Consider the following 26,250-nt stretch of genomic DNA (forward strand, 5'->3'; position numbering starts at 1 on the left):
CACACACACACACACACACCTTGGAGTCTCTAAGAAGCGATACTAGTAAAAAGAATAGACAATCTGAAGCAAATGACTTATCAGAGGCTGCGGGCCTTGGAGTGAATCAGTTAACTGCTCAGCCTTAAGCGTGTCCATCTATAAAATGGGTTTCATAGTAATCCTGTGTGATTACATTTGTCGAAAAGTGAAATAGGTCATAGATGTGATACTTTGTGAAACTGCACAGGGCTATAGAAATTGTTGTTACTGATAATAGTCACCACTGTTAGCCCTCGGTGCTGTCCACACCACCGGTTGTCAAGCACGGGGTCTGCCATGGAAGAATTTCTTTAGTATCCCATGAAAATGACTTTTTGCACGTTTCAAGCCTTTGGTTGAAACACAGAGAAATCCTTCTGAAAATGACTGAGCTGGGCTGTCTTCAAAAATGCAACACTGAAGGGAGTTTTCGTTCCGCCCTTGGGTGAAATTATGGTGGGGCTGTTACTACTTGCTCGCTATTTATATCTTTGGATTAACAAAGCAGCTTTCTTCTGGACTTGCTGTAAAAAAAAAAAAATGATGCAGGGATTGAGGTACCCTTATAACACAAAAACAGCAAAGAATAAAGGGAAAATGCAACGAAGGAGCTTCAGAATAGGCACGGGCGAAGATATATATGAGAAATAAGCACAGACCACACCGCCAGTGAGAAGCCCAGGGCTTCCCGGGTAACACCCATCACGTTGAGTCTAACATCACCTTCCTGGGGTGTTTTGCAGGAAGGGTTTGGTGGAACAGCCTGTGAAACCTGTGCTGATGACAACTTATTTGGACCCAACTGTACAGGAGGTATGTCTGATTCTTGTGTAGTCTAATGCATTTGGAAACATAGAAAGTCAAATAGCTGCAGACCTCAGAAAGACTGTTCCTTGCGGGGGGAACATTGAACAGTTATGTATAACCAAGTCTGCAAAGGCAAAGCAAAGAGTTAGTAACAAATATGATAGAACACAGTTTTTGAAAAAAAGAGTTTCCTGTGGTTTTTAGCACTTGCAGTCAGCTACTCACCAGTAATGCTTTCTGTCAAACTTGGGGGCACACAACTCCATCTCTCCAGACTCTAGGATCAGACATCCCCTGCTCTTTGCCTGTCCAGCTTCTCCCTGAGCTCTTTCCAGATCCTGGTCTCAGCATTAACCTTCCACCAGAGATCCCACCACATTCTGGTCTGTCCCTTCCTTTCGGGAGTTCACAAAGAAATGCCCGAGGTGAGCAGAGGGGGTTGGCTCCATTTTGCAGGTTAAACAAACAAACAAACAAACAAGCCTGACACTGGCCGGTCTAGTCTCTTATTTTTGGTTCCTTCTTTCCCCCAGAAGTAGACCCTGAAACACGGATTCCAGTACAAGTAGCATATTTGGGAGGTGACGGCAGAAACACTAAGAAAGTGACACAGAGGCAATAAAGGGTGTGCTGTCAGGCCAGAGAGCAGTGTGATGACCTGTTAATGCCCTGGACTGGGGACTCCGGAGCCAGTGCCTAACACTCACCTTGGAGTTATCTCACCCAAGGGGGAGGGAGTCACAGTGCAACAGGCAGAATGAAGGATGCCCCCCCCCCAAAAAAAATACCCACATCCTTATCCCTTGGACCATAATAATAGAATTTAAATCATATATATATATATATATATATATATATATATATATATATACACACACACACACATATATATATTAGAGAAATATGCTAATTAACCAGGATGCCGTAACGAGTTGACCAGACAGGAGGAGGTTGTGTGCATGCAGCATCGGGGCTGGGGCGGCAGGGTGTCCGCACACCTGCGCTAGGGGAGGGCCTGATCAGCAGCGGCCAGGGTTGCTTCAAGGGCCAGAGAGGGAGGCAGGTCCAGACCAGCAGCGGCCACGACTGCAAGGGGTCCCGGGGAGTGAGGCAGGGCCGGACCGGGACTAGATGGTGGGCGTTGCCACGCGATTTTGAATCGTGCACTGGGCTCCTAGTTTTAAATAAATATTGAGATGGGAAGGAAGAAAGGCAGCATCTAGCATCGCTTGCTTCCCAAGAAAGCAAAGTCAATGCTTTGGGATGAAAATTTAGAAAGAAGAAGAGTTCATGTTGCCTTCAAGAAACAGGTGTTGGCTGCCAATGAGCACAGATATGCATGGAGCTCCCAAACATTTCTAAATAAAGGGGCATTTCTTCACACTTATTGGTGCAGTGGAGAAAGGGCACGTGAAAGGGAGAGAGTTGGTTTAGAAACCTAAGTTGTTAAGAAAACTGGAAACCTAAACTGAGAGTCGGGAGAAAAAATTCCAAACCCTGGGTTCCAGTAGAACCTCAGGTGGCGATGGAATTGTTCGGTCTGGGCTGCCCCACAGCATGCCTGGTCACAGGTGGCCATGAGGGCCTGAGATGGGGCTGGTGCATCTGAGGTGGTGAACCTTACATTTTAGTCCATGTCGCTTAGTTTAAGTTTAAATAGCCGCATGTGGCTAGTGGCAACCACATTGGAGAGCTCAGCTCCAGAACAGGCTTTGAAATCAAACTGGCCCGAGTTTGAAATCCACTGCTGTGTGACCTGGGACAAGCTATTTAACCTCTCTGAGCCTTTCTCATCTATAAAGTGGGGATAAGAATACCTGCTCCACAGGGTTGGCAATGTAGCAAAGCTCATAGCACCATAGCATAAGCGCTCAATCAACAGAAGCAAGTATTGAGGACAAAAGCAATACAACAGTGAGGGGAACACGTATTCACCTAGGAACGAATGAATGAATGAATCAATCAATCAATCAATCAATCAATGAATAAATGGCTCAGTGATGGCTGGTCACTTCCCATTGGCAAGGATTAGGGGAACTTGCAAACCTCCTCAGCCGGGCATCCACTGGGTGCCAGTGTTGTTGCATCCAAGGGGGCGTTGGTCTCTCGGAGGAGGCGCGGCTGCTGGAAGTAGGACAGCTCTATTAGCAGCCGTTTATTTTTAACGCTGGCTTTAACCTGCTGCAGGAACAGCCTCCTACCCGCCTGCTGATTTACTTAGATGTGATTAGAGCTGCATCAGCAAGAGTGTTCATCGCCATTGCCAAGGCCCTAGCCCACTCAGGGCCTCGCTCTTGGTTGGGGCAGAAGGCAAAGCCCACTTCCTCTAATGTGACCCCCAAGTCAGTCCCACAGTCATGTCTTGTTAATGACAGTAGCTGGCATTTGCTGAGCACCTGCTGTGTGCCAGGCTGTGTGGGAAGAGGCATCTCTTTGGATGCTCGTAGCAACTCTTCAAGCCGGGTACCTCCTTTTATGAATGAAGAAGCAGAGAGGTTTCCCAAGGTCACGCAACTATTACAGGGCCAGAGGCAGGACTGGACCCCAGGTATCTGACTCCAGAGTGTGGGTGCCCAGCCCTGCACCATTCTGCCCCTGGCAAGCACCCAACATTAGGCCCCTGACAGGGGATGGGGATCCAAAAAAGGGAGAGATTAGGTCCCCACCCCCAAGGAGCTGGAAACATGGGTGACAATTATGGTCCAGTGTGCACTGCATCAGGGGGTGCTACAAAAACACGGGAGAGGGAGCAGCTCACTCTGCCAAGGGGCCCAGCACAGGGGGCTTTCTGCACTGTCCCTCGGACCCAAATGGCCGTGGCTTTGACCACTTCAAAGTCACACACCTCAAGCTTTGAATGTCTCTAGAGATTGGAAACAAATACCAGGGGCTCTTTAAATGGCATCTGGGAATCCCTCTGCCTCATTCCTCCTTCCCAAGGACACTTGGCAGAGGCTGGCAGCCCTGCAGTGCATGTCAGGAGCTCCCCAGAGCTGTACCAGGCCAGTTAACCCAGGACAGAGGCTACGCTGGAAGCCAGGACACAGGGAGAGGCTGGTGCCAGATTCCTGGCCTCACACCAGCCAGCCCCAGGGGGCGGGGGGTGGGGGGGTTTAGCGACAATTCGGACAGCCCTTGCAGGGAGCATCTAAATTGGAAGCAGGCGCTGAGTCCCATTCAAATTCCCCTCCCACCCCCTCACCCTCCTCCATGCCACATGACAACACTCAGAGCACACCCTCCTCACCCCGCACCTGCCTCACCCTCCTCACCCTGCACCTCCCTCACTCTCCTCACCCTCCTCACCCTGCACCTCCCTCACTCTCCTCACCCACCTCACCCTGTAACTGCCTCACTCTCCTCACCCACCTCACCCTGTTCCTACCTCACTCTCCTCACCCTCCTCACCCTGCACCTGCCTCACCTTCCTCACCCTCCCCACCCTGTACCTGCCTCACTCTCCTCACCCCATTCCTGGCCCTGCAGGATGCTGTCTCAGTTGAAATTTTAGCTGTGCGGTTGTTGGCATGGTCATGAGCTCTGGAAAAGATGTCATGGGGAAGCACAGGCAGGGAAAGGTCTTCCAAGGGGCTTCAGTCTCACAGGGGAGAGAAATATACAGATGGAGACAGAGGAAAGCAGCCCCAACAGCCTCATGGGTCCCAGCCCAGCTGCGGTGTTGCCCGGCTGAGCATGAGCAATTCCACAGACTATCACCATCAGAGATGTGAAACAAGACCAAAACCACATCTGAACAGAGAAGACACCATACCAGTAGGCAGCCAGCAGAACCATCCAGCATCTGCCTGTCCCAGCAATGCAAGAGGCTCCCACTCTCTCTCCAGTGCCCCCTGCCCTTGCAGCTGACTTGGTGTGACCACTGGCATGTTCCTGGTGGCCTTTGGCTCACCGGCATAAACAAAATTAATAGTTGTAGCCGGACGCGATTGTGGACACAAAGAACACGCCGCTGGTCCCAGAGCACAGGTTCTGCTTGGGGAGCTCTGAGATGGCACCGCAGAGGTGGGGGCCTCAGCTGGCCCTGGAGGAGGAGGGGGATTTCCGTTGGCATGTGGCAGGGAGCACAGTGGAGACAAAGCATGGGGGTGGGACAGCACAGGATGCAGGTCCTGCTTCTTCCAGGCACCACCTTCCCTAGGCTGCCCCTCCATCTCTTCCCTGACAACTCCCATTGCCATTGACCTGTATGTCAGAGCACTTCCCACCCGCACTGTGATGGGCTGTTCTTCTGCCCTTACACCGCGAGCTCTTTGAGGGCAGGACTTTGGGTCATTCATCCTGCGCAAAGCACCCTGAACATAAGAGTTACTCGTTTTTAGGAGGGAAGGTCAACTATTGAGTTATCCCATGTGCTAATATGTCTAAAATAAAGTGATGGAAGATGAAAATGAAAAATTAAAGAGGCTGAAGTCAGATTGGAGAAAGCCTTGTTTGGCAGAGGAATTTAGATTTCATTTGGTTCGCCATTGGGAGTCACTGAGATATTTTGGAGAAAGTCATCATGATATCATTATGGATCAAATACAATAGATGGAGTGGGGAGATGAGAAATTGGACTGCGAATTCAGTTAAAATGCTACTGCAATAGTCCAGTCAAAATATGGTAAGGACCTAAATGAGGGAAGTTCCCGTAGAGATAACAGCAGGGGACCAAGGTGAGACACATAACAACAGTACAAATGATTTGATGGCTTAGTAGATATTAATCTTTGCTTTTCCAGTATTTGGTTAGGTTTTTTAAGCAAGTGTGTCTATAGAAATCCCATAATGTAGACATCATTATCTACATGTTATACATAAATAAATTGAAGCTATTAAAAAGAAAATGAAGTCCTGATTAAGCCTGGGTCTCTAAGACCTCACACCCATGGTTTTTCCTGCATCATCATGCAGATTCTCAATAAACACTATCGGAAGATGTTATCCACCCAGAATCTTTAGGAGATGTCGGTATCAGGGACTAAAAAAAAAAACACCCATTTCCTGTCTGCAGTGTGCAGCTGTGTGCATGGAGTGTGCAACAGCGGACTAGACAGCAATGGAACCTGTGAGTGCTACTCTGCATACACCGGCCCTCACTGTGACAAGCGTAAGTACCAATTTCCTCAATGCCACACCAGGTCAAAGAGGCACAGGTGTATGCATTTCAGACAGTGCAGGCCATTGCCCAGCCTAGGGGAATGCTGTTCTGTGCACCCTCTACTCAGCCCTGTGTGTTCCAAGGGCTCTGCAGGGCTGGCCATCAGAGGCTGGTCACCTCCCCTTCATCCCGCAGAGCTGACCTGTGAAGCCACCGGCCTGACCCACACACAGAAGTCCACTACACTTCTGAGAGCGTGTCCCTTAGCTTCTGGTCCCAGAACACCAAGTGAGTCCTGACTTTTGGCACCTCCCTGTGCATGACCTTCCCTAGAGGGAAGATTTCCAGCAAACCTTGCCATCAAGGCATCTTAGCACCTTCTCCCCCTCCAGTGGCCAAGGCTGGGCCTTTCCCAGTGACATCTGCAGTTCAGCCCTGGAGGGAGGAGGGCTTAAGTTGGGTACTTACCTCAACCCAAGGGTAGTGGTTGTTCTTTATATTTCTGCTAACCCTTTATTCTTTAGAATTCTAGTGTTGTTTTTTTAGCTCTCACAAGGAATTCCCCTTATTTTAATTCTCTGTTCATAATTCTTTACACTAAAATTTTCCCTCTTCAAATTATTGTGTGTTTTCTGTCTCCTGCCTGGACACTACCTAATACATTTCCTACCATTAAACACACACACACACACACACACACACATACCCCTTAGGTTCCCTAAGGTCAGAATTCCTCTCCTGTAATAAAATCCATTGCACATTCAGGTATGCATCTGGACTCTTCACATTGCCCTGTGGGAATTGGGTCTTGGAAGACCTGGTGCAAAAAATGCTAACATTCTGGCTATTGGTCTTCCTATGAGTAATAAACTATCCTTTATCTCTGACCCAGGAGTCTCATATCTTCTACCAACATCCATGAAACTGAATCAACCAACTTGTTAGCTTTGCACGTTGGCTAATATGTCAGACTCTTTATAGTTTTTAACAACCCTCTATGCCCCATCAATATTGTAAAATACTATGCAGTTATTAGACATTAAAGCAGGGGTCCTCAAACTATGGCCCGTGGGCCACATGCGGCCCACTGAGGACATTTATCCGGCCCGCCGGGTGCCGCTGCCTGTCCTGCTTAGCAGCCGACTCGTCCTGGGCCCGCAGTGCACATAGGAATTTGTTCATAGTTTGTTTTTTAAACTACAGTCCGGCCCTCCAACGGTCTGAGGGACAGTGAACTGGCCCCCTGTTTAAAAAGTTTGAGGACCCCTGCTGATTAAAGTATAGCTTTAGAGACCTCCACAGTACATTGTTAAAAAACAAGTTTCTAAATATTTTAAAGGGATTCCATTTGGTTTTAAAAGTCATATAAATAGACATATATGTTATTGTTTGTTGACGATGGTTATTTTAAGAGTGGGATGGGATAGTGAGAATAAGAAGACAGTTAATTTTTACTTCATGCATTCTGTATTTTTTGAATTGGTACAGCAACTCTGTGTTACCTTTTTAATAATGGGGAATATTGCTTTTGTTGAGTTTTTTATAACTGATTTTTCTGCTGATGCAGTTACCTCAACAATCTTCCCTTGCAGCCATCCCTGAATGCGCAGCCTTGCTCTGCCCAGAAAATTCCAGATGCTCACTTTCCAGCGAAGATGAAACAAAGCTAGAATGCAAATGCCTTCCCAATTACAAAGGCGATGGCAAATACTGTGAGCGTGAGTGGAATTTAGATTCTACAAGTTTATTGGTTGAGATGTTTAGTTTATTCAACAGGAGAAAGGGGCGGGGGGCGGGCAACTCACAACCTCCCTAATTTTAATGCAACCACCACTTCTATTTCTCTCTATATTGCTGAATGAAATATATCAACAGTTCTAAGCAAAATGCTCATCATGAAACTGGAGACAGACTATCTGGGTTCCTATCCCAGATCTGCCTATTACTAGCTGGACAAATTCTTTAACCTGCCTGTGCCTCTATTTTCCTACCTATCAAATGGGGATAATAATGGTACTTACTTTAGAGGGTTGTAAGGATTAACTGAATTAATGTTTGGTAAATGTTTAGAACAGAACCCAGCACATATTACAAATTCGATAAGCCTTCGCACTTTCCTTCATGTTCTTTTATATTCAAATCCACACATCACATGGCATAATAATATATCAACACAATATTTGTAGTTACAATCTTTGATGGCCATATGTAAATCTGTGTGGTAGTTGAGGGGGATCAGGTAAGGTAAGACAAGATATTTCTCACTCCTCTTAAAACTGTTGGATTGCCTGTGCAGCTTTGATGAGCTGTGGTTGGCAGTCCCTTCACAGTTCCATTGTCCTCCATCCCAGGTGTGGTGACTGCCTCTTATTTTGTCATTGCCTCTCCAGCTATCAATCCCTGTGCACAAAATGTCTGCCACCCTCACGCTTATTGCACGTTCCTGGGACCAAATCAGCACAGTTGTACCTGCCGAGAAGGCTACCACGGGGATGGCCAGGTGTGCTTACCAGTCGACCCCTGCCAAATCAACTTCGGAAACTGCCCTACGAAGTCCACAGTATGCAAATATGATGGGCCAGGACAGGTGAGCTGCTGATGCATGGAGCTGGTGCACGTAGAGTAGGACAGCCCGCCGAAGGTAAAATGGGCCATGGCTAGAATTTGTCTTCCATGTCCTTCCCATGCTCCCTTTCAATGTCCAATTGGGCTTCCTCTCCAGACAAACCTGCACGTGCTTAGGGATAAGCTTGGCATGTCCCCTCCCCAGTACGACCTCTATACTCACACTTTCCAAGCTCCCCAGTCAAAACTTCACTGTCCTACATCCTCTTCTATCCTAATTCTATATGGCCATTGACATATATATACACAACTCAAATTCCATCAACAGATTAACTGTGGGCCAAGTGTTGTGTGACTATGGGATTGACTTTTACCTACAATCCTCCAGTCCCTCTCATTTTCAAGAGAGGACTCTCAGAACCAAAAATACTCTGTCCCAAAGGCACAGCACTGACAGATTGCAGGGAACAGGGAGGAGATTCTGGGGTGAGAACCTGACCCCCTAAATCACATCATGGCTTTGAGTGGGAAAAGGCAGCCTGGCCAGGAGATCCTTGCTGAGGAGTCCAGTTGAAAGAGCCTTTTCCTAGTATCTCATCCATCCATCGAATATTTAGCAGTGCCTCTTGCCCCTGGAACTGGACGCTGCGTGTTCATGGAGGAAATTCATCCATCCGTACACAGGCTATTGCTGCCTGGGTGGGAACAACACAGTGACGGGTCCCCAGCTATCTAGTCAGTGCCCCACGGGAATGCTCCTGGCATTCCCTGCACAGAATCTGCGCAACCTCATCTCCTAGATAGGAAAAAGAACATGTCACACGATGTTTCTACTGTCAATTTCTAAGGCAGGTTTACAAGAAATTCAAAGGACTGAACTCCCTTCCCTATATGAGGTCCCCTGTGGGCAAAGTCCTGTTATACCCTGAAGCAAGGCCCCAGGACCTTGGGAGTGAGGTTTAAAATATGCTTTGTCTCCCAAAAATGTGTCTCAAGGCAGATTTTCCAGTCTTAGAAACCCTCCGTGGCAGCAGTGCGTTCAGTATTTCCGTTATTCCAGAGCGGGTTCCTCAAGCTCAGGACTAATCATGCTTTGGGCCGAGTAATGCTTTGTTGGGGGAGGGAGCTTGTCCAGACCATCGCAGGATGTTTAGGAGCATCCCTGACCTCTAGTGACACCGCCCCCTGTCCCGTTCTGAAAATCAGAAATCTCCAGATACACCCAATGTCACTTGAGTTGAGTGGCTGAAAACCAGTGTTCTAGAGCAGCAATACTTCCCAGCTGATCCTCACTCCCTACTCGGCTGCAGACGATCTAAAATCAGGAGCTATGGGGCCAGCGAAGCCCAGGGTTAGCACACAAGGAAACTGAAGGGTGAAGAACACACGAGGTGTATGAGTTTCCCAACAGACATGAAGTAGACTCAGGGTTTCCAATTCCAGACACTTTGACAAAGTTGTAGTTTAAGCCCATACTTTGCAACTTCCCCGAGTGGATTTTTCTGGCACAAGATATGAATTTAAGGAGAATGTTGGCTTTGATGACTAACTAGAACCCTATTTCTTTATCTCTCCCCAACCCCCTGAAGTCTCACTGCGAGTGTAAGAAACATTACCATGACTTTGTACCCGGCGTGGGGTGCAGTGTGACCGATATCTGCAAATCTAACAACCCCTGTCACAGGAACGCCAACTGCTCCACCATCGCACCAGGCCAAGCCAAGTAAGTCTTTGCCATTCCACCACCTTCTTTCCAAGTGGTGAACGTGGTGGCCAGTCAATGCTGTAGTGTCCGGAAGGGCAGGAAATACGTCTTATTCCGCCTATATCCACATCATCCCCATAGCACAATGCAAGGAGCCTGGTAGTTACTCAATAAATCTTCGTTTAATCGATGAATCGTTCAAAAATTGTTTCTTTTCTAATGGCCATGAGAACCATCTGAAACACAGACCCGGCCTGCTAACATGGCATGAGGTGGTCAGCGTGTGGGAGAAGGAAACCACGGTCCCTGGAAAAACAAATGTTGCAATTCCAGAGACTGACCTCTAGTGTATATGCCTGTTTCCTCACACGTGAACTATTGCTTGTTAGCAGTGCAAAGCAGGGCCAGGGAAAGTGAATAAAGACTAGGGGTGTTTCCTGGACTCCAGGTTTACTGTGGAAGGGGTTTACTCTAAGTAAAAATATTTGTGTGGAAATTCCTGAGGCCGGGGCAGCTTGTGGGGTGGGAAGAAGGTAGTGTTTGGAGTTTAAAGACCTGGGTTCGAGTCTCTGCTGTAAAATAGCCATGGGGATGCTCCTTCCAGGGGAGAGTCAGGAGGTCAGATAAGGCTGCCTAGAGCAGGCCGCACCTGAGCTGTAAGGTGAGGCTGGGAGAGCATTCCTGGCAGGGCAGGTGGCCTGAGAAGAACATCCCAGTTTGTTTGTTTTTAAAGCCATTTGGTGGAGCTAGAATTTGCAGTGAATGGCAGGAAGGGGGCCTGGCCAGCCCTGCTAAGCACTTACATCTTTATCCTAGAGGTGATGAGAGCCCTGAGAGTTTTAAGCACAGAGATGCCAGATTTCCCTTTTGGACAGACCACACAGAGTGGAGGGATGAAGGACTGATTTGAGGGGAGGAAAACAAAGGGCAGAAAGAGCAGTCAGGAAGTCATTGCAGCAATCCAAGCAAAGGGGTGATAAGACTCTGAGATGTTTGTTCAGCAAACTTGTAGAAAATATACCTACTTTCCATGGGACCATATTTAAAAACACAACTGGATTGATGGGTGTATAACTGTTCTTTGGAATCCTCTTCTAAACATCAGTTAGATCTGTGAAATGGTATGACCACAGTATCCCTGCATGTCTCTTCTCTGACATGTTCTTCCCTATCTCATGTTTAGTTCCTCACTTAACCTCCAGGAGCCTGGTGAACGTCACCTTCCTATGCACCTTGCCAACTTCAGCCAGCTGTCAGCCAACCTTTGCTGAGTGGTGTGCTAGTCTCAGGGGTTATTGATTCAGCAGAGCAGATTGTTAAATTTTCAGGATTTTGCAAGCTGGTTGGCATCACCTTGGTAGTTTGAGATTAGCCAAGGTGGGAGTATGAACCGTGGAAATTGGCAAATGCCACAAATTAGGGCTCTTCCCATCCCCCACCCCCATCCAGAGACCTGGTCATTCAACTTTGACCAGCACACTATGGCTAGTGCATCATTAATTGCATCTTTAACTGTTTTATGAAACTAAACCATTGTGTAAAGTCTCTGTGACTTTCATTGTGTATGTATTTATTTTAATTCAGTGACTGCTTATTGTACACCTATTAATTAAGTACCTCCTATGGGCCACATCCTGCACTAGATCCTGGGGTTACAACAGTGAAGGAATAAATACACACATAGCCCTTGCCCTCACTCCCTTCTCAAATTAGATGGAACCAAATAACCACACAGTTAGGGTAGAATTGCCACTGGACTTGGTGGCCCAGAGAGGAGCTATATGGTACCATGAGAGTACACACTGAGGGGAACCTGGTCTACAGTGGGAGGTTGGAGAGGGGATGGATAATCGAGGAATATTTCCCTTAGGAAGGGACAGTTGACTGGAGATCTCAGCTAGGATGGAAGGGAAGGGGAAGAGTCTTCTAAGCAGATCAGTGGCTCTGCATCTTTATCTGAGGCTTATATTAGTAGCTTATTGTGATTCAGTGGTTCTGTGGAGGGGCCCTAGACTCCGCATTTACAGTAAGCACTCCATGTGCTTCAGATGTACATGGTCTCTTGATCACACTTTGAAAAATACTGTGAGTATGCAAATATGTCTAGTGTTTATGATATGCATAATGTATTAACTATCCATTTCTTGTGGGCCTACTCTATGTCAGGCACTGCACTTGGAGTGCTCACTTCTATGTGTGCCTCTCCTCTCTTCGCCTATCCCTGGACATAGCTTTCCCCATCGTTGCAGACAAGGATCAAATGAGGGAGTTGGATGGTAGGATCTCACCTCTCATTGGCTCTAAGACCCTGCAACTGTGTTTTCACCCTCTCTGTAGATGCATTTGCCAGAAAGGTTACATGGGTGATGGATCAACATGCTATGGAAACATCATGGAGCGACTCAGAGAATTAAACACTGAACCCAGAGGAAAATGGCAAGGAAGACTGACTTCTTTCATCTCACTTCTGGGTATGCAGCTATGGGTGCAGATTCCACATACATGGCAGCCTCCTTTCAGGCAACAGCGAGTGCAAGACACAGTCATTCAAAAAGGGGTGGGCAGGCTAGGCAAGGCTTGTCTGTTGGGACCAGCCCTTCTAGGAGGGGTCATGCAGGTGGGAAGGAAAGGACAGGCAGCTGTTTCCAAGGAGACGGGAGTTAGTGGCAGGAGACCCGGCAATGCAATAATTAAGAGGCAGGGAACTGAGGACAGGGTAACAGCTAATCTGACTATGGAGGCCATCCTCTTTCCCTTGACTTTATGGGTCCTTCGGTATGAAACAAGGTTGGCAGGTAATACTGGGCATAGAGAGTGACTAAGCCCCTGAGTCAAAGTCTATGTTCCTCAATGGAGGTGCTGTTTGAATTGGGGGAACATTCTTGATTGTGTGTGACCATCTCACACATTGCTGGATATTTAGCACCATCGGCCCCCCAACCACTAATTGTCCATAGTGACACATTCTGCACTGGTCCCCCAGAAAGGGTGACAGCCCAAAACACCCTCCTGCATTTCCAAATGCCCTCTAGGTCATTGCCCCAACTACCTTTAGAATCAAATACGATAGCTGATTGCAGCCTTAGGCAAGACTTTTAATAAAACACAACTTTGGCCAATAGACAGAAAATAAAACACAGACTTGACCAATCAACAGAAGCCTTAAAATATCCCTATCTTGAATTTTCCAGTCACCAAAAATGTTTTCCCAGAAAGAGCACAGCCAGAGAAATGTCCTCCACGGGCCAACGCCAATGTTCTTGGCATAAATCTAAATGTACACCCTATATAAATGCCTTGTTCTTTCTGAGGCATTACTGGCATACCACAGAGATTGGAGGCAACCTGCCAGGCTTCTCACAGCCTTCTCAAAGGACTCACAATATCAAATGAGAGTGGACTGGAATGATAGCATGTCCTTTGCAGACCAGGCCCTCAAACGTTTCCCTGGACAGAGTCTGGCCAACCTCTCAGCTGCCCATTTATGAAGTGCGGGTACACACATTAGTTACTGCCTGTGTGAGAGCACAGAGCGCATCTTCTGTCTCAGCTTCCCCAGGGCCATGGAAACAGAACCAGCCACAGAACTTGCAGGGTCCCCTGCAAAATGAAAAGGCAGAGTCCATTGATTTTTTTTAAAAAAAAGGTTAACCATTTGAAGATGACAAGCGCAGAGCAGTAAACCACGCATGAGGCTCTTCTGAGCTGGCTCTGGATGGAACAAAGGCTTTGTTCACTGAAAAGGTGACAGCTGATAGAGTCAGGCACAGGGTCAGAGGCCTGCTGAGTGGGGTTGTCTGAGGATTGGGTCACATGACCCTCACAGAACCTCTCATCCCAGGGTGTCCTTGATGCCGAAGACCCTGGCTGCAGGAAAAATCACACCATTATGGGGAACCTTTGGGGGCCATGGCACCATGGTGCCTTACATTCTTAGACAGCTTCCCAGTTTACAAAGGGCCTGCGCATGCCACTTAGCACAGAGAAGCTCTTGAGTCAAGGGTGTAAATGGATCACAGGGCCCATTGCCCAGTTTTACTCTGCATGTGCCATTGACCCACTTGTGTTTTCTCTGTGTGTCTCGACTGCTAAGACAAAGCCTATGCCTGGCCACTCAGCAACCTGGGACCATTCACTGTGCTGTTGCCAACAGACAAGGGACTGAAAGGATTCAATGTAAGTATTTAAAATAAGCCTACACCAAGAAGCTGATGCAAAAACATTCTTAGTAGGCAATACCTTCTTTTACTTACATAGGAAACCCCCATTAAAATAAAAGCTACTGCGATAAGGATGGTGATGTTTTGGTAAACTTCTTCTAGTGAAATATAACATCCTGACAGGAAGTTTACAAATTATGAGCGCATGACTCAATGAATTGTCACAAAGTGAAGGCACTTGTGTATCCAGCAAGACCATTACCAGCTCCCTTCAAGACCCTTGATGCCCCTTCCAGTCATTATCCCTTCAAAGTAATCACTGAGGGTCCTTATCTAGAGTCATGTGATACATAAGATTTGCATGATGCAAAACTGCTCACTTCCTACAGGAAGAATTAGGTTAATACACGAGCTAGGTATTTATTTCTTTAGATTCATAAATGATCACAGTGATAGGGGAGACTAGAAAATGGTAGTCTTCCATGTGAGCAACTGTTGTCTGAGATAATGTCATTCGGTGGGAATGAAACTCATAGTGCCTGGTGGAGGTGTCCCATCATGATGCTATCAAACAGTTAGATTTGGTTTCATGTAGATAATGGACATATTGATTTGTATAAAATCGGTTTATCTTATTCTAAGATATTTTGTGGTGATTTTTGCTGCATTGAATAAAAACCCAGTAAGTTCCAGACTCTTCTACCCTACTATGCCACCACCATTAACCCATCAGAGAGGAGTCTACCATTAATCTTCAGGGGTGCCCTCCCTTCTCTCCTGTTGGTGGGAGAACTGGTACTATTGCATGTCTCTGGGCTGGACACTTTGGATGTGGTTTCTTGTTTAATACATAGATTCAGTTTGCACAAAGTTAATTCAAAAATCTCTGTTGGTTGATTATTGATGATACACTGAAAAATGTAGATTAGGTCCGGTGGATTTTTTTTTGTGTGTGTTTATTTTATTTTTATTTTATTTTTTTATTATTGTTTAAAGTATTACAAATAGTAGTACATATGTCTCTTTTTTTTCCCCCATTGACCTCCCCCCAGCCTCCCCTACCCCCCAGTACATGCCCTTACCTGCCCTCCCACCCCCAGTGTCCTGTATCCATTGGCCATGCCTATATGTATGCGTACAAGTCCTTCAGTTGATCTCTTACAGCCCCACCCCCGCAACCTTTTAAGCATCTTAATTTTACTGTTCAAGACCTCCATTGGTCCACTCTACCTGCTCTTTTCACCTACTTTATACTTCATTTCCATCTGCTTCCTGGGCTCCAAATCATTCCAGGTCCCTGTCACCCTCCTTGCTCCTCCTGGCCCCAGTGCTGCGCTCTCCCCACTGTGCCGGTTTCCAGGCTGGAGCACCTCCCTGGTGGGAGAGAATACGCTGCATCACCTCCCACTCTCCAGCTTCCCACTCCCTTTAGGGCCTGGCCCAGGGCAGCTGCGCTCGGGGAAAGAGCCCAAACCCGAGTGAGGGTGCACTGACTTTGATGTCTTTGATGAACAAGTCAATGTATGAATCACGAGCCTCATTTTCTCCTTCCAACAATGGAAACTGAAGGAACAGCTCTCTTTTCTTAGGTTAAAGAGCTTTTGATGGATAATAAGGCTACTCAGTACTTTGTGAAACTCCACATAATTGCTGGACAGATGAATACTGAGCGTATGAATAACACAGACACATTCTACACGTTGACGGGGAGGTCAGGGGAAATCTTCAATCGTGATAAGGTAAGTGTTTCTCCGATGTTCACTCCCAGAAGGAAACTGTCCACTGAGTCAGTGCCCATAGCTGGCCCTCCCTTTGTGTTTGTCAAAGAACTTTCCTATATAGGAAGAAGTGGCGAGCAACACCAGAAAGGGTCAGATAGGAGTGGGGTGGACTGTTATAAACAGGGGGGTATAAAGTGATTGATTTTGCTCTGATCTGAATTAGTTTTCAAGGCAACCATCATTCAACTGCCAGCAGGAAGGAGGAAGTTTGCAGTCAGCCTGTTCTCTGGAAGTATCAGCATGAAGCCAGATCAGCATTCTTCTTGCAAAAGGAAATGGACTGTGTTTGTTTTAGATTGCTGGAGTTTATCCATCTTCTCCAGCATAACATTCCACCTTTCCTAATGCCATTAGACTGTTTTGTTTTTTAAATAAAACCATCCTACTCCCCTTTCATAAACAGATCTTTTTATTGCTTTACTGAGCTGAGGTACACATGATTAATCAACAGAATGTGCATGTGTGCATTATGGACTATACAGTTATGTTTCACCAAATAGTTGATAGCTGTTACTCTGTGGAAGGAACTAGGGTCAATCTTCATTTACGCTAGGTAAGATTTACAACAACCCTGGGTAGGACATTTTGCCAGAGCCAGGATTCAAGTGCAGGTCTGCCTGATTCCAAAACCTGATTCCTTAACCAATATGTTGTACTGTGTGTGTGAGTATAGGTGGGTAGATGGAAGGAGGGAAGGAAGGAAGGAAGGAAGGAAGGAAGGAAGGAAGGAAGGAAGGAAGGAAAGAAAAAAGGAAGGAGGGAGGGTGGAAGGAGAGATGATAGATAGATAGATAGATAGATAGATAGATAGATAGATAGATAGATAGATGATAGATGCTTTTCTTTCTCCCAAGGACATGCATGCCTTCATTCATTTATTCATTCAACAAATAATTTATAGGAGCTACATGGGAGGAAGAAGGAATTAGTTTCCCTTATTTACTCAACAAATATTTGTATTGTGTGCCTTCTCTGTACAAGACACTAAAATAGATGGTGTGTTTATAGTACATTGAATAGTTTTGCCCTTTTGGAGCTTGCACTCTATTAGGGGAGACTTGCAATGCCTGATTCACATGTAGCATGTGATAGCCATCACTGATTTCACAAGCTATCTCATTTGATCTTCATGAAAAGGCCGTGAAGTCAATTAAGCAGATACCATCCTCCCTATTTTAGGTGAAGTGGCCTATCCACGATCAGGCAGCCAATAAATGGCAGGACCCAAGGACTCGGGACTTCTGACTTCTAGTCCACTGCTCACCCCTTCGAGGCCACCACACTAACTTTATTTTATTTTCCCTTGGTGTTTTAGGACAATCAACTAAAGCTTAAACTCAATGGAGGAAAAAAGAAGGTAAAAATTATAGAGGGGAACATAGTTGCTTCCAATGGGCTCCTGCACATTCTTGACAGAGCCATGGACAAGATGACGCCCACATTTGAGAGCAACACAGAGGTATGATATTTCAGCTAAAAGTGAGGTCGATTCAAATCCATCTTCCTTTGCTCCATGGAGAGTCACATCCAAAAGGAAAATGCATGCCAACAGTATATACTTGTTCTTCACTTGTACTAGGACCCCAACCATGGGAAAGATGGGATACTTCGTTTTCAACAGAATTCTGGATACCTCTGCAGAGAGAAAGACCTGCAGTAGGTGTAGGGAAGGTCTTGATTTTGTGACCTCTTTTATGGCCACAACTGACAGTTCAGTCCAGTGACTATTGAAAATATATCCCTCATGCTTGATGGAGGAGGACAGTCTCCCTTCGATAATATTTATTCCCTCTGACCTATTTGATGATGGCTACATGCTATTGCAGAATGTGCAGGTCTGAACCAATGTTTTAATAACAACAGGAAATGTTTATATAATGTGGACCAGTCTTTATTTTTATCTACCCACACTTACACATAAACTCTGTCATCAGTCTTTTAATGATAGGGTGTCTATTTCCTAAACCACCTTTTTTTTTCACTAATTTTTAAACAAAGTGTCTCTTTTTAGCAAACCATAATGACAATGCTACAACCAAGGTACAGCAAGTTCAGATCCTTGTTAGAGGTATGTGCTTTTCATGGATTTCTGGAAATGTTTTACGCCCAGTCCTTTGTAAAATTAGCCAATGTGTCAATGATATATTTTTTTAGGAATTACTCAAATGTTTGTCAGAGATCATTGCAGATATAAAATCCTATTTCTTTTTTTAAAAATCTTTATTGTTGAGAGTAATACATATGTCCCCTTTTTCCCCCATTAACCCCTTCTAGTCCACCCTCATCTCCACCCCAGGCCTTCACCACCCTATTGTCTACATCCATGGGTTATGCATACAAGTTCTTTGGTTGATCTCTTCCCACCCACCCACTCATTCCCACCTTCCCTCTGAGATTGCACCGTCTGTTCCATGCTTCTATGTCTCTGAATCTATTTTTGTTCATCAGTTTATAAAATTTTATTTCTTAATTGCAGAAAACCAATGTGGGACATGCCTTAGATGAGGATGGAGTTGGTGGACCATACACAGTTTTTGTTCCAAGTAATGAAGTATTGAGTAACATGAAGGATGGCACTCTCGATTATCTCCTCTCTCCAGAGGTATTGTACCCTACTCATTCTCATGGTATTATGGCAGCACCATTGCCTCAGTGTGTGTCCATACAGGCTTTGTCTAAACTAGGGATGGCAAATAAAGGTATCTTACTTTCAGAAAACTTTGGATTAAAAAGATATGCCTCAAGGAGATAAATCAGAAGGTCATCTCCCTTACATTGCAAACAGATGTTCAACATATTAAAGGATTTGCTATAGGTTTGCATTTAAAATGCTATATTTCCAGTGTCTTAAAAATAGGATGTTATTTTACACTTATGATTCACGCTCAAATTTTCTGAAACTTAGCTATTGGGGAAAAAAAAATCCTGTTATACCTTTCTTTAGAACTCACACTGATACCTAATGTTACAGCTAAAAAAAAAGTAATGTTGCTCCCCTGGGAGATTATTAAAATCCTGAGATTATATGGCCTCTCTGAGTGCATGAGCTTCTGATATAGGTTTTAAAATAATAATAAAGGAGTTCTCAGACACCTAATCAGGTACACTTAAAATTAAAATAAAACCTTTTAACTAGAATTAGAAAAATAAAAATAAAAACAACCTTCCTGCTTTTCTGTCAAGCACTTTTGCTCCGAAAGCTCTTCTCTTTCTCCTCCCTCCTTCCAGTGGTGCCCTGGCCGAGTGACTTGGTTGGAGCCTCTTCCCATACACCGAAAAGGCTGCAGGTTCAATTCCCAGTCAGGGCACATAACTCGGTTGCAGGTTCCATTCCTGGTTGGGGCACATATGGAGCGATGTTTCTTTCTCTCTTCCTCTCAAAAAAAAAAAAAAGCACATCCTTGGATGAGGATTTAAAAAAACCTCCTTCCAGTGATATCTGAAGCTGGCTCACTCAAGCTCTTGAGAGTAGACTATGTGTATCTCTTCCCAACTCCACCCACTGAGATCACATTGGTAGCTTGAAATCAGCCCAAGGTAGTTTACACCATAGAAACTGGCCAACGCTATAAGTCATGGCTTATTTTTTCTCCTTGGGAACAATTTACTAACACACCACTGCTCCTGGCTCTCTGTCCCTTTTCTCTGAAAGGCATTATTTTTCTTCCTGCAAAGAATATACAGCTTCAATGTCTCTTTGTCCTAAGTTATAAACTGTTCTTCCGCTGAAGTTTCTTGGTGGGGAATAGAACCATTTCTGCCTCTTTCTCAGTTGCAGAGCCCATGTGGGTTGAAATGTCCCCACCTTTGGCACGCTCCTTCTGTCTCCATCTTAATAGCATCCTTTAGTTGTATCTTCCAAGAAGAACCCCAGTGAGAGACAATAAAAGTCCCATCAGCTACACCAATAAAATGGAAAACACACTGATCTCATTAGAAGAGTGGTTTCCAATTCTCATTTGGGATGCCATGTTTCCTTTCCAGTGTATCCTTCTGTTTCTCCTGAAAATAATATTCAGTCCCCAAATCATCCCATCCCCACAGAGACCACAGCTACTGATAATAAGCCCCAGTTTACGGCTTCATCACTGAACTAGACAGAAACCAAAGCCAAAGGGGCCGAGACTGCCCTTGCCAGTTCTCAAACACCTTGAAAGTTAAATGTGGCAAAGGGAAGTGGATATATACAGAGTTCAAGGTCACACAGTTGGATAGAAAACTCTCTTTCTGTCCCTGGCACCAAAAGTTTGGTGGTTATTTTGTTGTTGTTGCTTTTGTTACCTAAAGCAGCAGGGAGGAAGTGAATGTCCTCATAAGGGAAGAAATACACTTCACCAAAAGGCTCTTCCCCAACAGCACCTGAAAGTTTGAGCTGCACTGGACGGCGGCCCCCAGCCAGATACAGCAGCAGCACACACAGTGGTAGAGCAATGCTGACCAATGCCTTTGTCCCTTTCATTCTCCTGTTTCTTGTAGAGGATCCAACACCAATTAATTCTGGAGACTTTAGAAGTGGCCTACCCAGTCAATAAAGTCCTCCATGTGGAATCAAAGGGCTGAAAGGAGTCCATACCAGTCCCTTTGTTTTGCAGGTGCAGCTGAGACTAGAGGAGTTGAGTGGCTTGCTCTAGGTCACCCAGAAACAGAATCAGGATTAGAACTCAGGGTCCTGAGGTCCAGCTCAGTGCTCTTCCTAGGAACCCTCCCCTCCTCCTTTTAATTTGTTGGCATAAACATGTATGCAGGGCATGGCATGTGCCCCATACTGTGCTGTTTGGGGACACCATGATTAATAAACTGCTTCCAGGAGTTTGCAGTCCAGTTCAGTCTGACATTTCCCTAGTGGTCCCCACTTTTTTCACCCCTTTTGCCACTGAGCATCTCACTTGTAAGAGCATTGCTTCTGCCTGCAAGTCTCACTTCTGGGTACCAGAAAGTAGTGCAAAGGGGAACTTAAAACCCAGAGGCTAAGCAACATGCTCAAGGTCACATAGTAACAGAACCAGTACTGCAGACAGTGGTCAACTTCAACACTCCTTTTGGTTACCATGCCCTGCACATAGTGCTATTGACATAGCTATGGTAGCCATGCAATTTATCATTTGTACCAGGACAGTTCTTGAGAGTGATTGGGGCTGCTGGGACAGTAAGTATAAGCCAGGGTGATACCAGACAAACCAGGATACATGGTCCCTCTACTTATAAGTAGCTTCCCTGGCCCAGGGACCAAGGCCCAATGCAGAGAGGAGTCTGGGTGAATAAAACTCTTTTTGATCATGTTCATGCTGTTGGAACATGTCCCTAGACTGATCAGCCTCTTTGGGGGCATTACTATGATCTTGATTTGTGATCGTTCACCTAGTGACTATGGCTGTGCCACTTAAGAAGCACGAGGGCTGTGAAACTTGTAACCCCTAACTCGGGCTCAGCTGGAAGATCACGACATTCTGCAACAGACCACCTCCATTGCCACTGCCTCCTTCCCCCAAAGAGAGTGGGCCCTGGGCCCCTCACCTCTATGCTCTCTCCAGGACACCCTTGCGGGGCTGCTCATCCTGTTTATAGGCCAAGACCCTCTTTTTTCTCCACTGTTGCTTCTGTGTTCGGAAGCATGGGAACTTTTGGGAAGGACTTCACAGGAGAAATGCCCATGTACCATTGCAGCTCAGAAGGGCAAGTGTCCTGACCAGATAATCCAAACAAAGACTGTTTAGTCCTCAGTAACCATCTCATGTGTGATTATAGCAAGAGTGAAACAGAATCATAAACTAAGGCTGTCTTAGAAAATCCAGAAGGTAGCCTTGGGTGTTGAGAGAGGTCAGGAGCAGAGTGACTGAGAGCTTGGGCTAATCCTTAGTCTTATATCCTAAATTGGCTCTGTGACCTTGAGCATGACTTTAAAACTCGGTGTTATCACACACAGAAGGAGTCAATAGTAGTCCCCACCTCACAGGGCTGTTGGGAGGATAGAATGAGATGTGCATATAGTGTTTTCAGAACAGCTTCTGCTAAAGTAGGAATTCGGTGAATGTTAAATATCAGGGGGTGGGTATTTTTCTCACCCTGGACTTCCCACTAAAGAGATTATGGGTCACTTATTTTTCTTGGCTAAGTGTCCAAAGTCATGTAAGGAGGGTCCTACAAGATGGTGGGTAGGTAGGAAATGTTGTATATTCTTTATTGACTAAAGAAGTATTTTAATTCCTTCACAGGGATCTTGGAAGCTTCTGGAACTCGTCAGATACCACATTGTCCCCTATACCCAGGTGGGCCCCACTTTTCCTGCCCTTTTCCCCTGCTTTCAAGATATCTGACCTAGTCTTAAATTTGCGATATGGATGCTAGAATATATGTGACAATTGTCCTTTTTCTGTAGTTATGAGCGTACCCTTAGCCGTGGATAAGGAGCCTGCTATCAAAGAAATCTTCAAAGCTACAAAAACACATGACATCCGAGCTCCCATTATTTATTTCATGAACTTGCAGGCTGTGTTTTCCAGTGAGGACGTTATGAAAGCATAACTGTGTGTTGCTCTCAATGTCTCCGTCTATTGTTCTCATTGCAGCTCGAAGTGGCCTCCCTCATTTCAACCCTTCGCATTAGGAGCATGGCCAACCAGATCATACAGTTTAACACAACCAGCAATGTAGGTGAAAACTCTACCACTGGTGACTTACATGCATTTTCTCTCTTCTACTCATTATTCTTCAGGTTATCCTACCTCTGTACTAAGTCACAGGCTTAAAACCTTTATGATTGTTTCATTCACGTGTTGCCTTTGTCAGCAGATACCTGCTGCGCAGCTACATATGTGAGAGTCTGAACTAGTTGCCAAGGGTAAAGCAGTTTGGAAAGAGACAGGCTTCCATCCAAACAAGGAAAAGAAACTTTAACAACTATTAGCAACCAGTTAATTATTTTAATTACAATTGTAATCAGTGCCACCAAATGGAAGTTAAGAAAGCATGCAACAGGGGGAGTCTAAGCAAGTCTGGGGGCCCAGAGGTCCGTAGTGAGGAGGTGAGGCTTTGGCCAAGATTCAAAAGGTGAGTAGAGTGGACCTGGGCAGAGAAGAGGGTTCTAGGCAGAAGCGAGAGCATGTGCAAAGGCCCTGAGGTGGGAAAAACATGATTGATTTAAGAAACTCAAAGAAGGCAGCATTATTCAGCTAACTCCCTGGGGTAATAATATCAGCAAAAGTCTGGTAGAGATTATGTCTCCTCTTGATTCATTGCTGATATATACTGAGTGCCTACTATGTGCCAGACACTATTTTATGTCCTGAAGGTAGACCAATGAACAGATGAAAGTCCCTGGTTGTGTGGGACCTTCATTCTAGTAAGTAGGAGGATAGACAATAAACAAATAAGTAAAATATATCATATATGAGAGAATAGGAAGTGCTAAGGCAAAAACGAGCAAAGCAAGGACGGGAAATGGAATGCAGGAATGGGTTTGACATTTTAGATAAAGTGCCCAAGAAATCCTCGTGAAGAAGGAAACATATGAGCAAAGACCTGATGGAAGTGAAGGGAGAAGCAGTGACTATTTAGGAAAGAGCATTGCAGAGAGAGGGAGCAGTAAGTGCAAGACACAAAGCCAGGAGCGTGCACCAACTGCTTGAGGAAGGGCAGGGTCAGTGTGGCTCCATCGGAGAGAGCAGAAGGGAGAGAGGCTGGAGAGGAGATCAGGGCAGAAGGAGGGAGAAGGAGTGGCTGGGTCCAGACATGCAGGGCCTAAGCTCTCAAGGTGAGGACATAGGTTCTTACTCTGAATGAGATGAGAAGCCACCGGAGGATTCTGAGCAGTGGAATGACGTGATCATCAGACATACATTTTGGGAGACTGGTTAGAGGCAATTTGCAATAACCCAGAGAAGCATGATGGTGACTCCGACCAGGGAGGTAGAAGGGACGTGATAAGAAGTAGTTAAATTTTCAAGGCTATTTGAAGGTAGACTTAACAAAATGTACTGATGGATTGGCTGGGAGTAAAGGGAGAAGAAGCCAAGGATGACCCCCAAGGTTTGACTTGAGCAACCACAAAGGTAAGTTGCCATGAGCACTGCAGGTGGAGCAGATGTCGGGAATAGTAGAGATCAGCATTCTTCACTAATTTGTTCATTTTCTGCTCCATTCCCTACAACATAAGCAGGAACTTGCCTAGATTTGTTCACCTGCTATATCACAAGGTCAGTAAATGTATCTGAATGATTGGATCACCACAAAAAAGTAAATTAATTTGCCCAAGCTGTCATAGCAAATATATCGTAGAGCTGGAATAGTTATACCTCTTCCCCAGTCAAGGACCATTTCTGCAAGGACATCCTTGCCTTGCATCAGTCAAGAATTCATTTAACAGTTTCATCTCTCCCTGTCAGCCAAGCCCTTCTAATAGCAGTCTTCTACTCACTGAAAAGTCAGGTGAAGTTGAAGGTCTCCGGTGAGGTCGCCACCATTCAGACCTGCCAAGGGACCACTGGTGTCCCTGCAGGACAGAATGGAAGATATCACTGCTTCTTTCCAGGGGCAGATTCTGGCAAATGATGTGGCAATGGAAGAACTTGAGGTCGCTGCCAAAAATGGCCGAATTTACACACTGACTGGAGTTCTGATTCCTCCCTCCATCGTCCCAATTCTGCCCCACCGATGCGACGAAGTAAAGAGAGAGATGAAACTGGTAAGAAAACTGGGACAGTAAATAAGGGCCCCTAACCTGCCCCACAAAGCAGACAATGTTCCCAGCTCTCACCGTTCTGAGGAGCCTCAACACAGAGGGTATCTGTCTTCATAGAGAGGCAGGCGTGAACTGTTTCCTTTGGGGGAATTTCCACAGTGATAGATGATGCCTTAGGTGTATTAGTTTTCTAGAGCTGCCATAACAAACTACCACAAACTAGGCAGTTTAAAGCAACAGAGAGGTGTTCTCTCACAGCTCTGGAGGACAGAAGTCCAATATCAAAGTATTAGCAGGGCCTCTGAAGGTTTGGGGTTGTGGGGGTGGGGGTCTTCCTTGCCTCTTCCAGTTTCCAGTGCCTCCGGGGGACCCTCAGCATTCCTTGCATGTAACTGTGTCATTTCAATCTCTGCCTCCGTCTTTGCCTGGCCTTCTTCCCTGTTTGTGTCACTGTGTCCCCTTCTCATCTTGTAAGGACACAAGTCATTAGATCTAGAGCCCACCCTCATCCATATGGCCTCATCCTAACTAGTTACGTTTGTGAAGAATCAGTTTCCAAATAAGATCACATTCAGAGATTTGGGGAAACATCCATTTTGGGGGGGAACACTATTCAACCCACCACACTTCAAGGCACTTTAAGAGGGATTTAAAATAGAATGTCTTCTCAGGTGGATGTCTGGCCTAGCCAATCAACCATCTTTCTGTACTTCTTTTCAAATACCAAACTTCCTGATTGCCTATGAGTTTATGTACCTTCTAATGGCCTTTCCTGTTTCCATAGCAACTTTCTTTGGCTCAGCTGGTTTAAATCAGAGCACCCCAAATGTTAACATTGCTGTTACATGTGATCTTTCAGTTCCCATGGAAACCACAACCCCAAAGTCACAGCAACAATAGGTCTGAGTATTTCTTTTCAGGACACTTCAGTAATGCTTCAATGATTGTCCTCACAATATCCTTGGAACATGGGCATTGAACAGGAATAACGGCCTGTTTTTATAGATTTATTGAATTGATCCCTCTTCTTGTCATGAAGGCTGGAAGTACCTAGTTGAGTGCCTGGCACAGACTTGTGGCTGATTCCTTTGATTCCAGATTTCTTAGTTAATATAATGACTCTAACATGTTTTAGCTACTGTGATGGTACTGGTTCCCCATGCCAGACACATGCCATCTGCGGGGTGTAGCTCAACTTTGAACCCCACTTTTAAAGAGAGGCAGAAACTTGGTCACTTTCCCAGCCAGTCCCTGGCAGCAATTTAGGTATTTGGTTCAATCCTTGAAATAAATATTGGCAGGTGTGTCACCTGGCTTAGACCAGGATGAAGCTCAGAAAAGGACAGATGGAAACAGTTTCATCTCCTGACCCAAAGGTAAAAACATTAGGGAAATTGGGCCTCTGCAGGAAAGAGTGAATCGGAATCGATAAT

General features: G+C 45.6%; 1 protein-coding gene across 1 annotated transcript in view; it reads left to right on the forward strand.

Annotated features, from left to right (window-relative positions):
- Window positions 1–26,250, forward strand: part of STAB2 (stabilin 2) — a 127,987-nt gene that overhangs the window by 11,863 nt on the left and 89,874 nt on the right. The window contains exons 5-18 of the mRNA XM_080661000.1: window positions 765–834; window positions 5,843–5,938; window positions 7,522–7,647; window positions 8,320–8,516; window positions 10,084–10,217; window positions 12,537–12,670; window positions 14,293–14,375; window positions 15,949–16,098; window positions 17,456–17,599; window positions 18,152–18,208; window positions 18,617–18,742; window positions 22,353–22,406; window positions 22,707–22,787; window positions 24,668–24,820. Of these exons, the coding sequence (XP_080517126.1) occupies window positions 765–834; window positions 5,843–5,938; window positions 7,522–7,647; window positions 8,320–8,516; window positions 10,084–10,217; window positions 12,537–12,670; window positions 14,293–14,375; window positions 15,949–16,098; window positions 17,456–17,599; window positions 18,152–18,208; window positions 18,617–18,742; window positions 22,353–22,406; window positions 22,707–22,787; window positions 24,668–24,820 (1,605 nt within the window). The remainder of the gene's footprint in view (window positions 1–764; window positions 835–5,842; window positions 5,939–7,521; window positions 7,648–8,319; window positions 8,517–10,083; window positions 10,218–12,536; window positions 12,671–14,292; window positions 14,376–15,948; window positions 16,099–17,455; window positions 17,600–18,151; window positions 18,209–18,616; window positions 18,743–22,352; window positions 22,407–22,706; window positions 22,788–24,667; window positions 24,821–26,250) is intronic.

The sequence above is a fragment of the Plecotus auritus genome (assembly GCF_963455305.1).
Source record: "Plecotus auritus genome assembly, chromosome: 3".
Lineage (NCBI taxonomy): Eukaryota > Metazoa > Chordata > Mammalia > Chiroptera > Vespertilionidae > Plecotus > Plecotus auritus.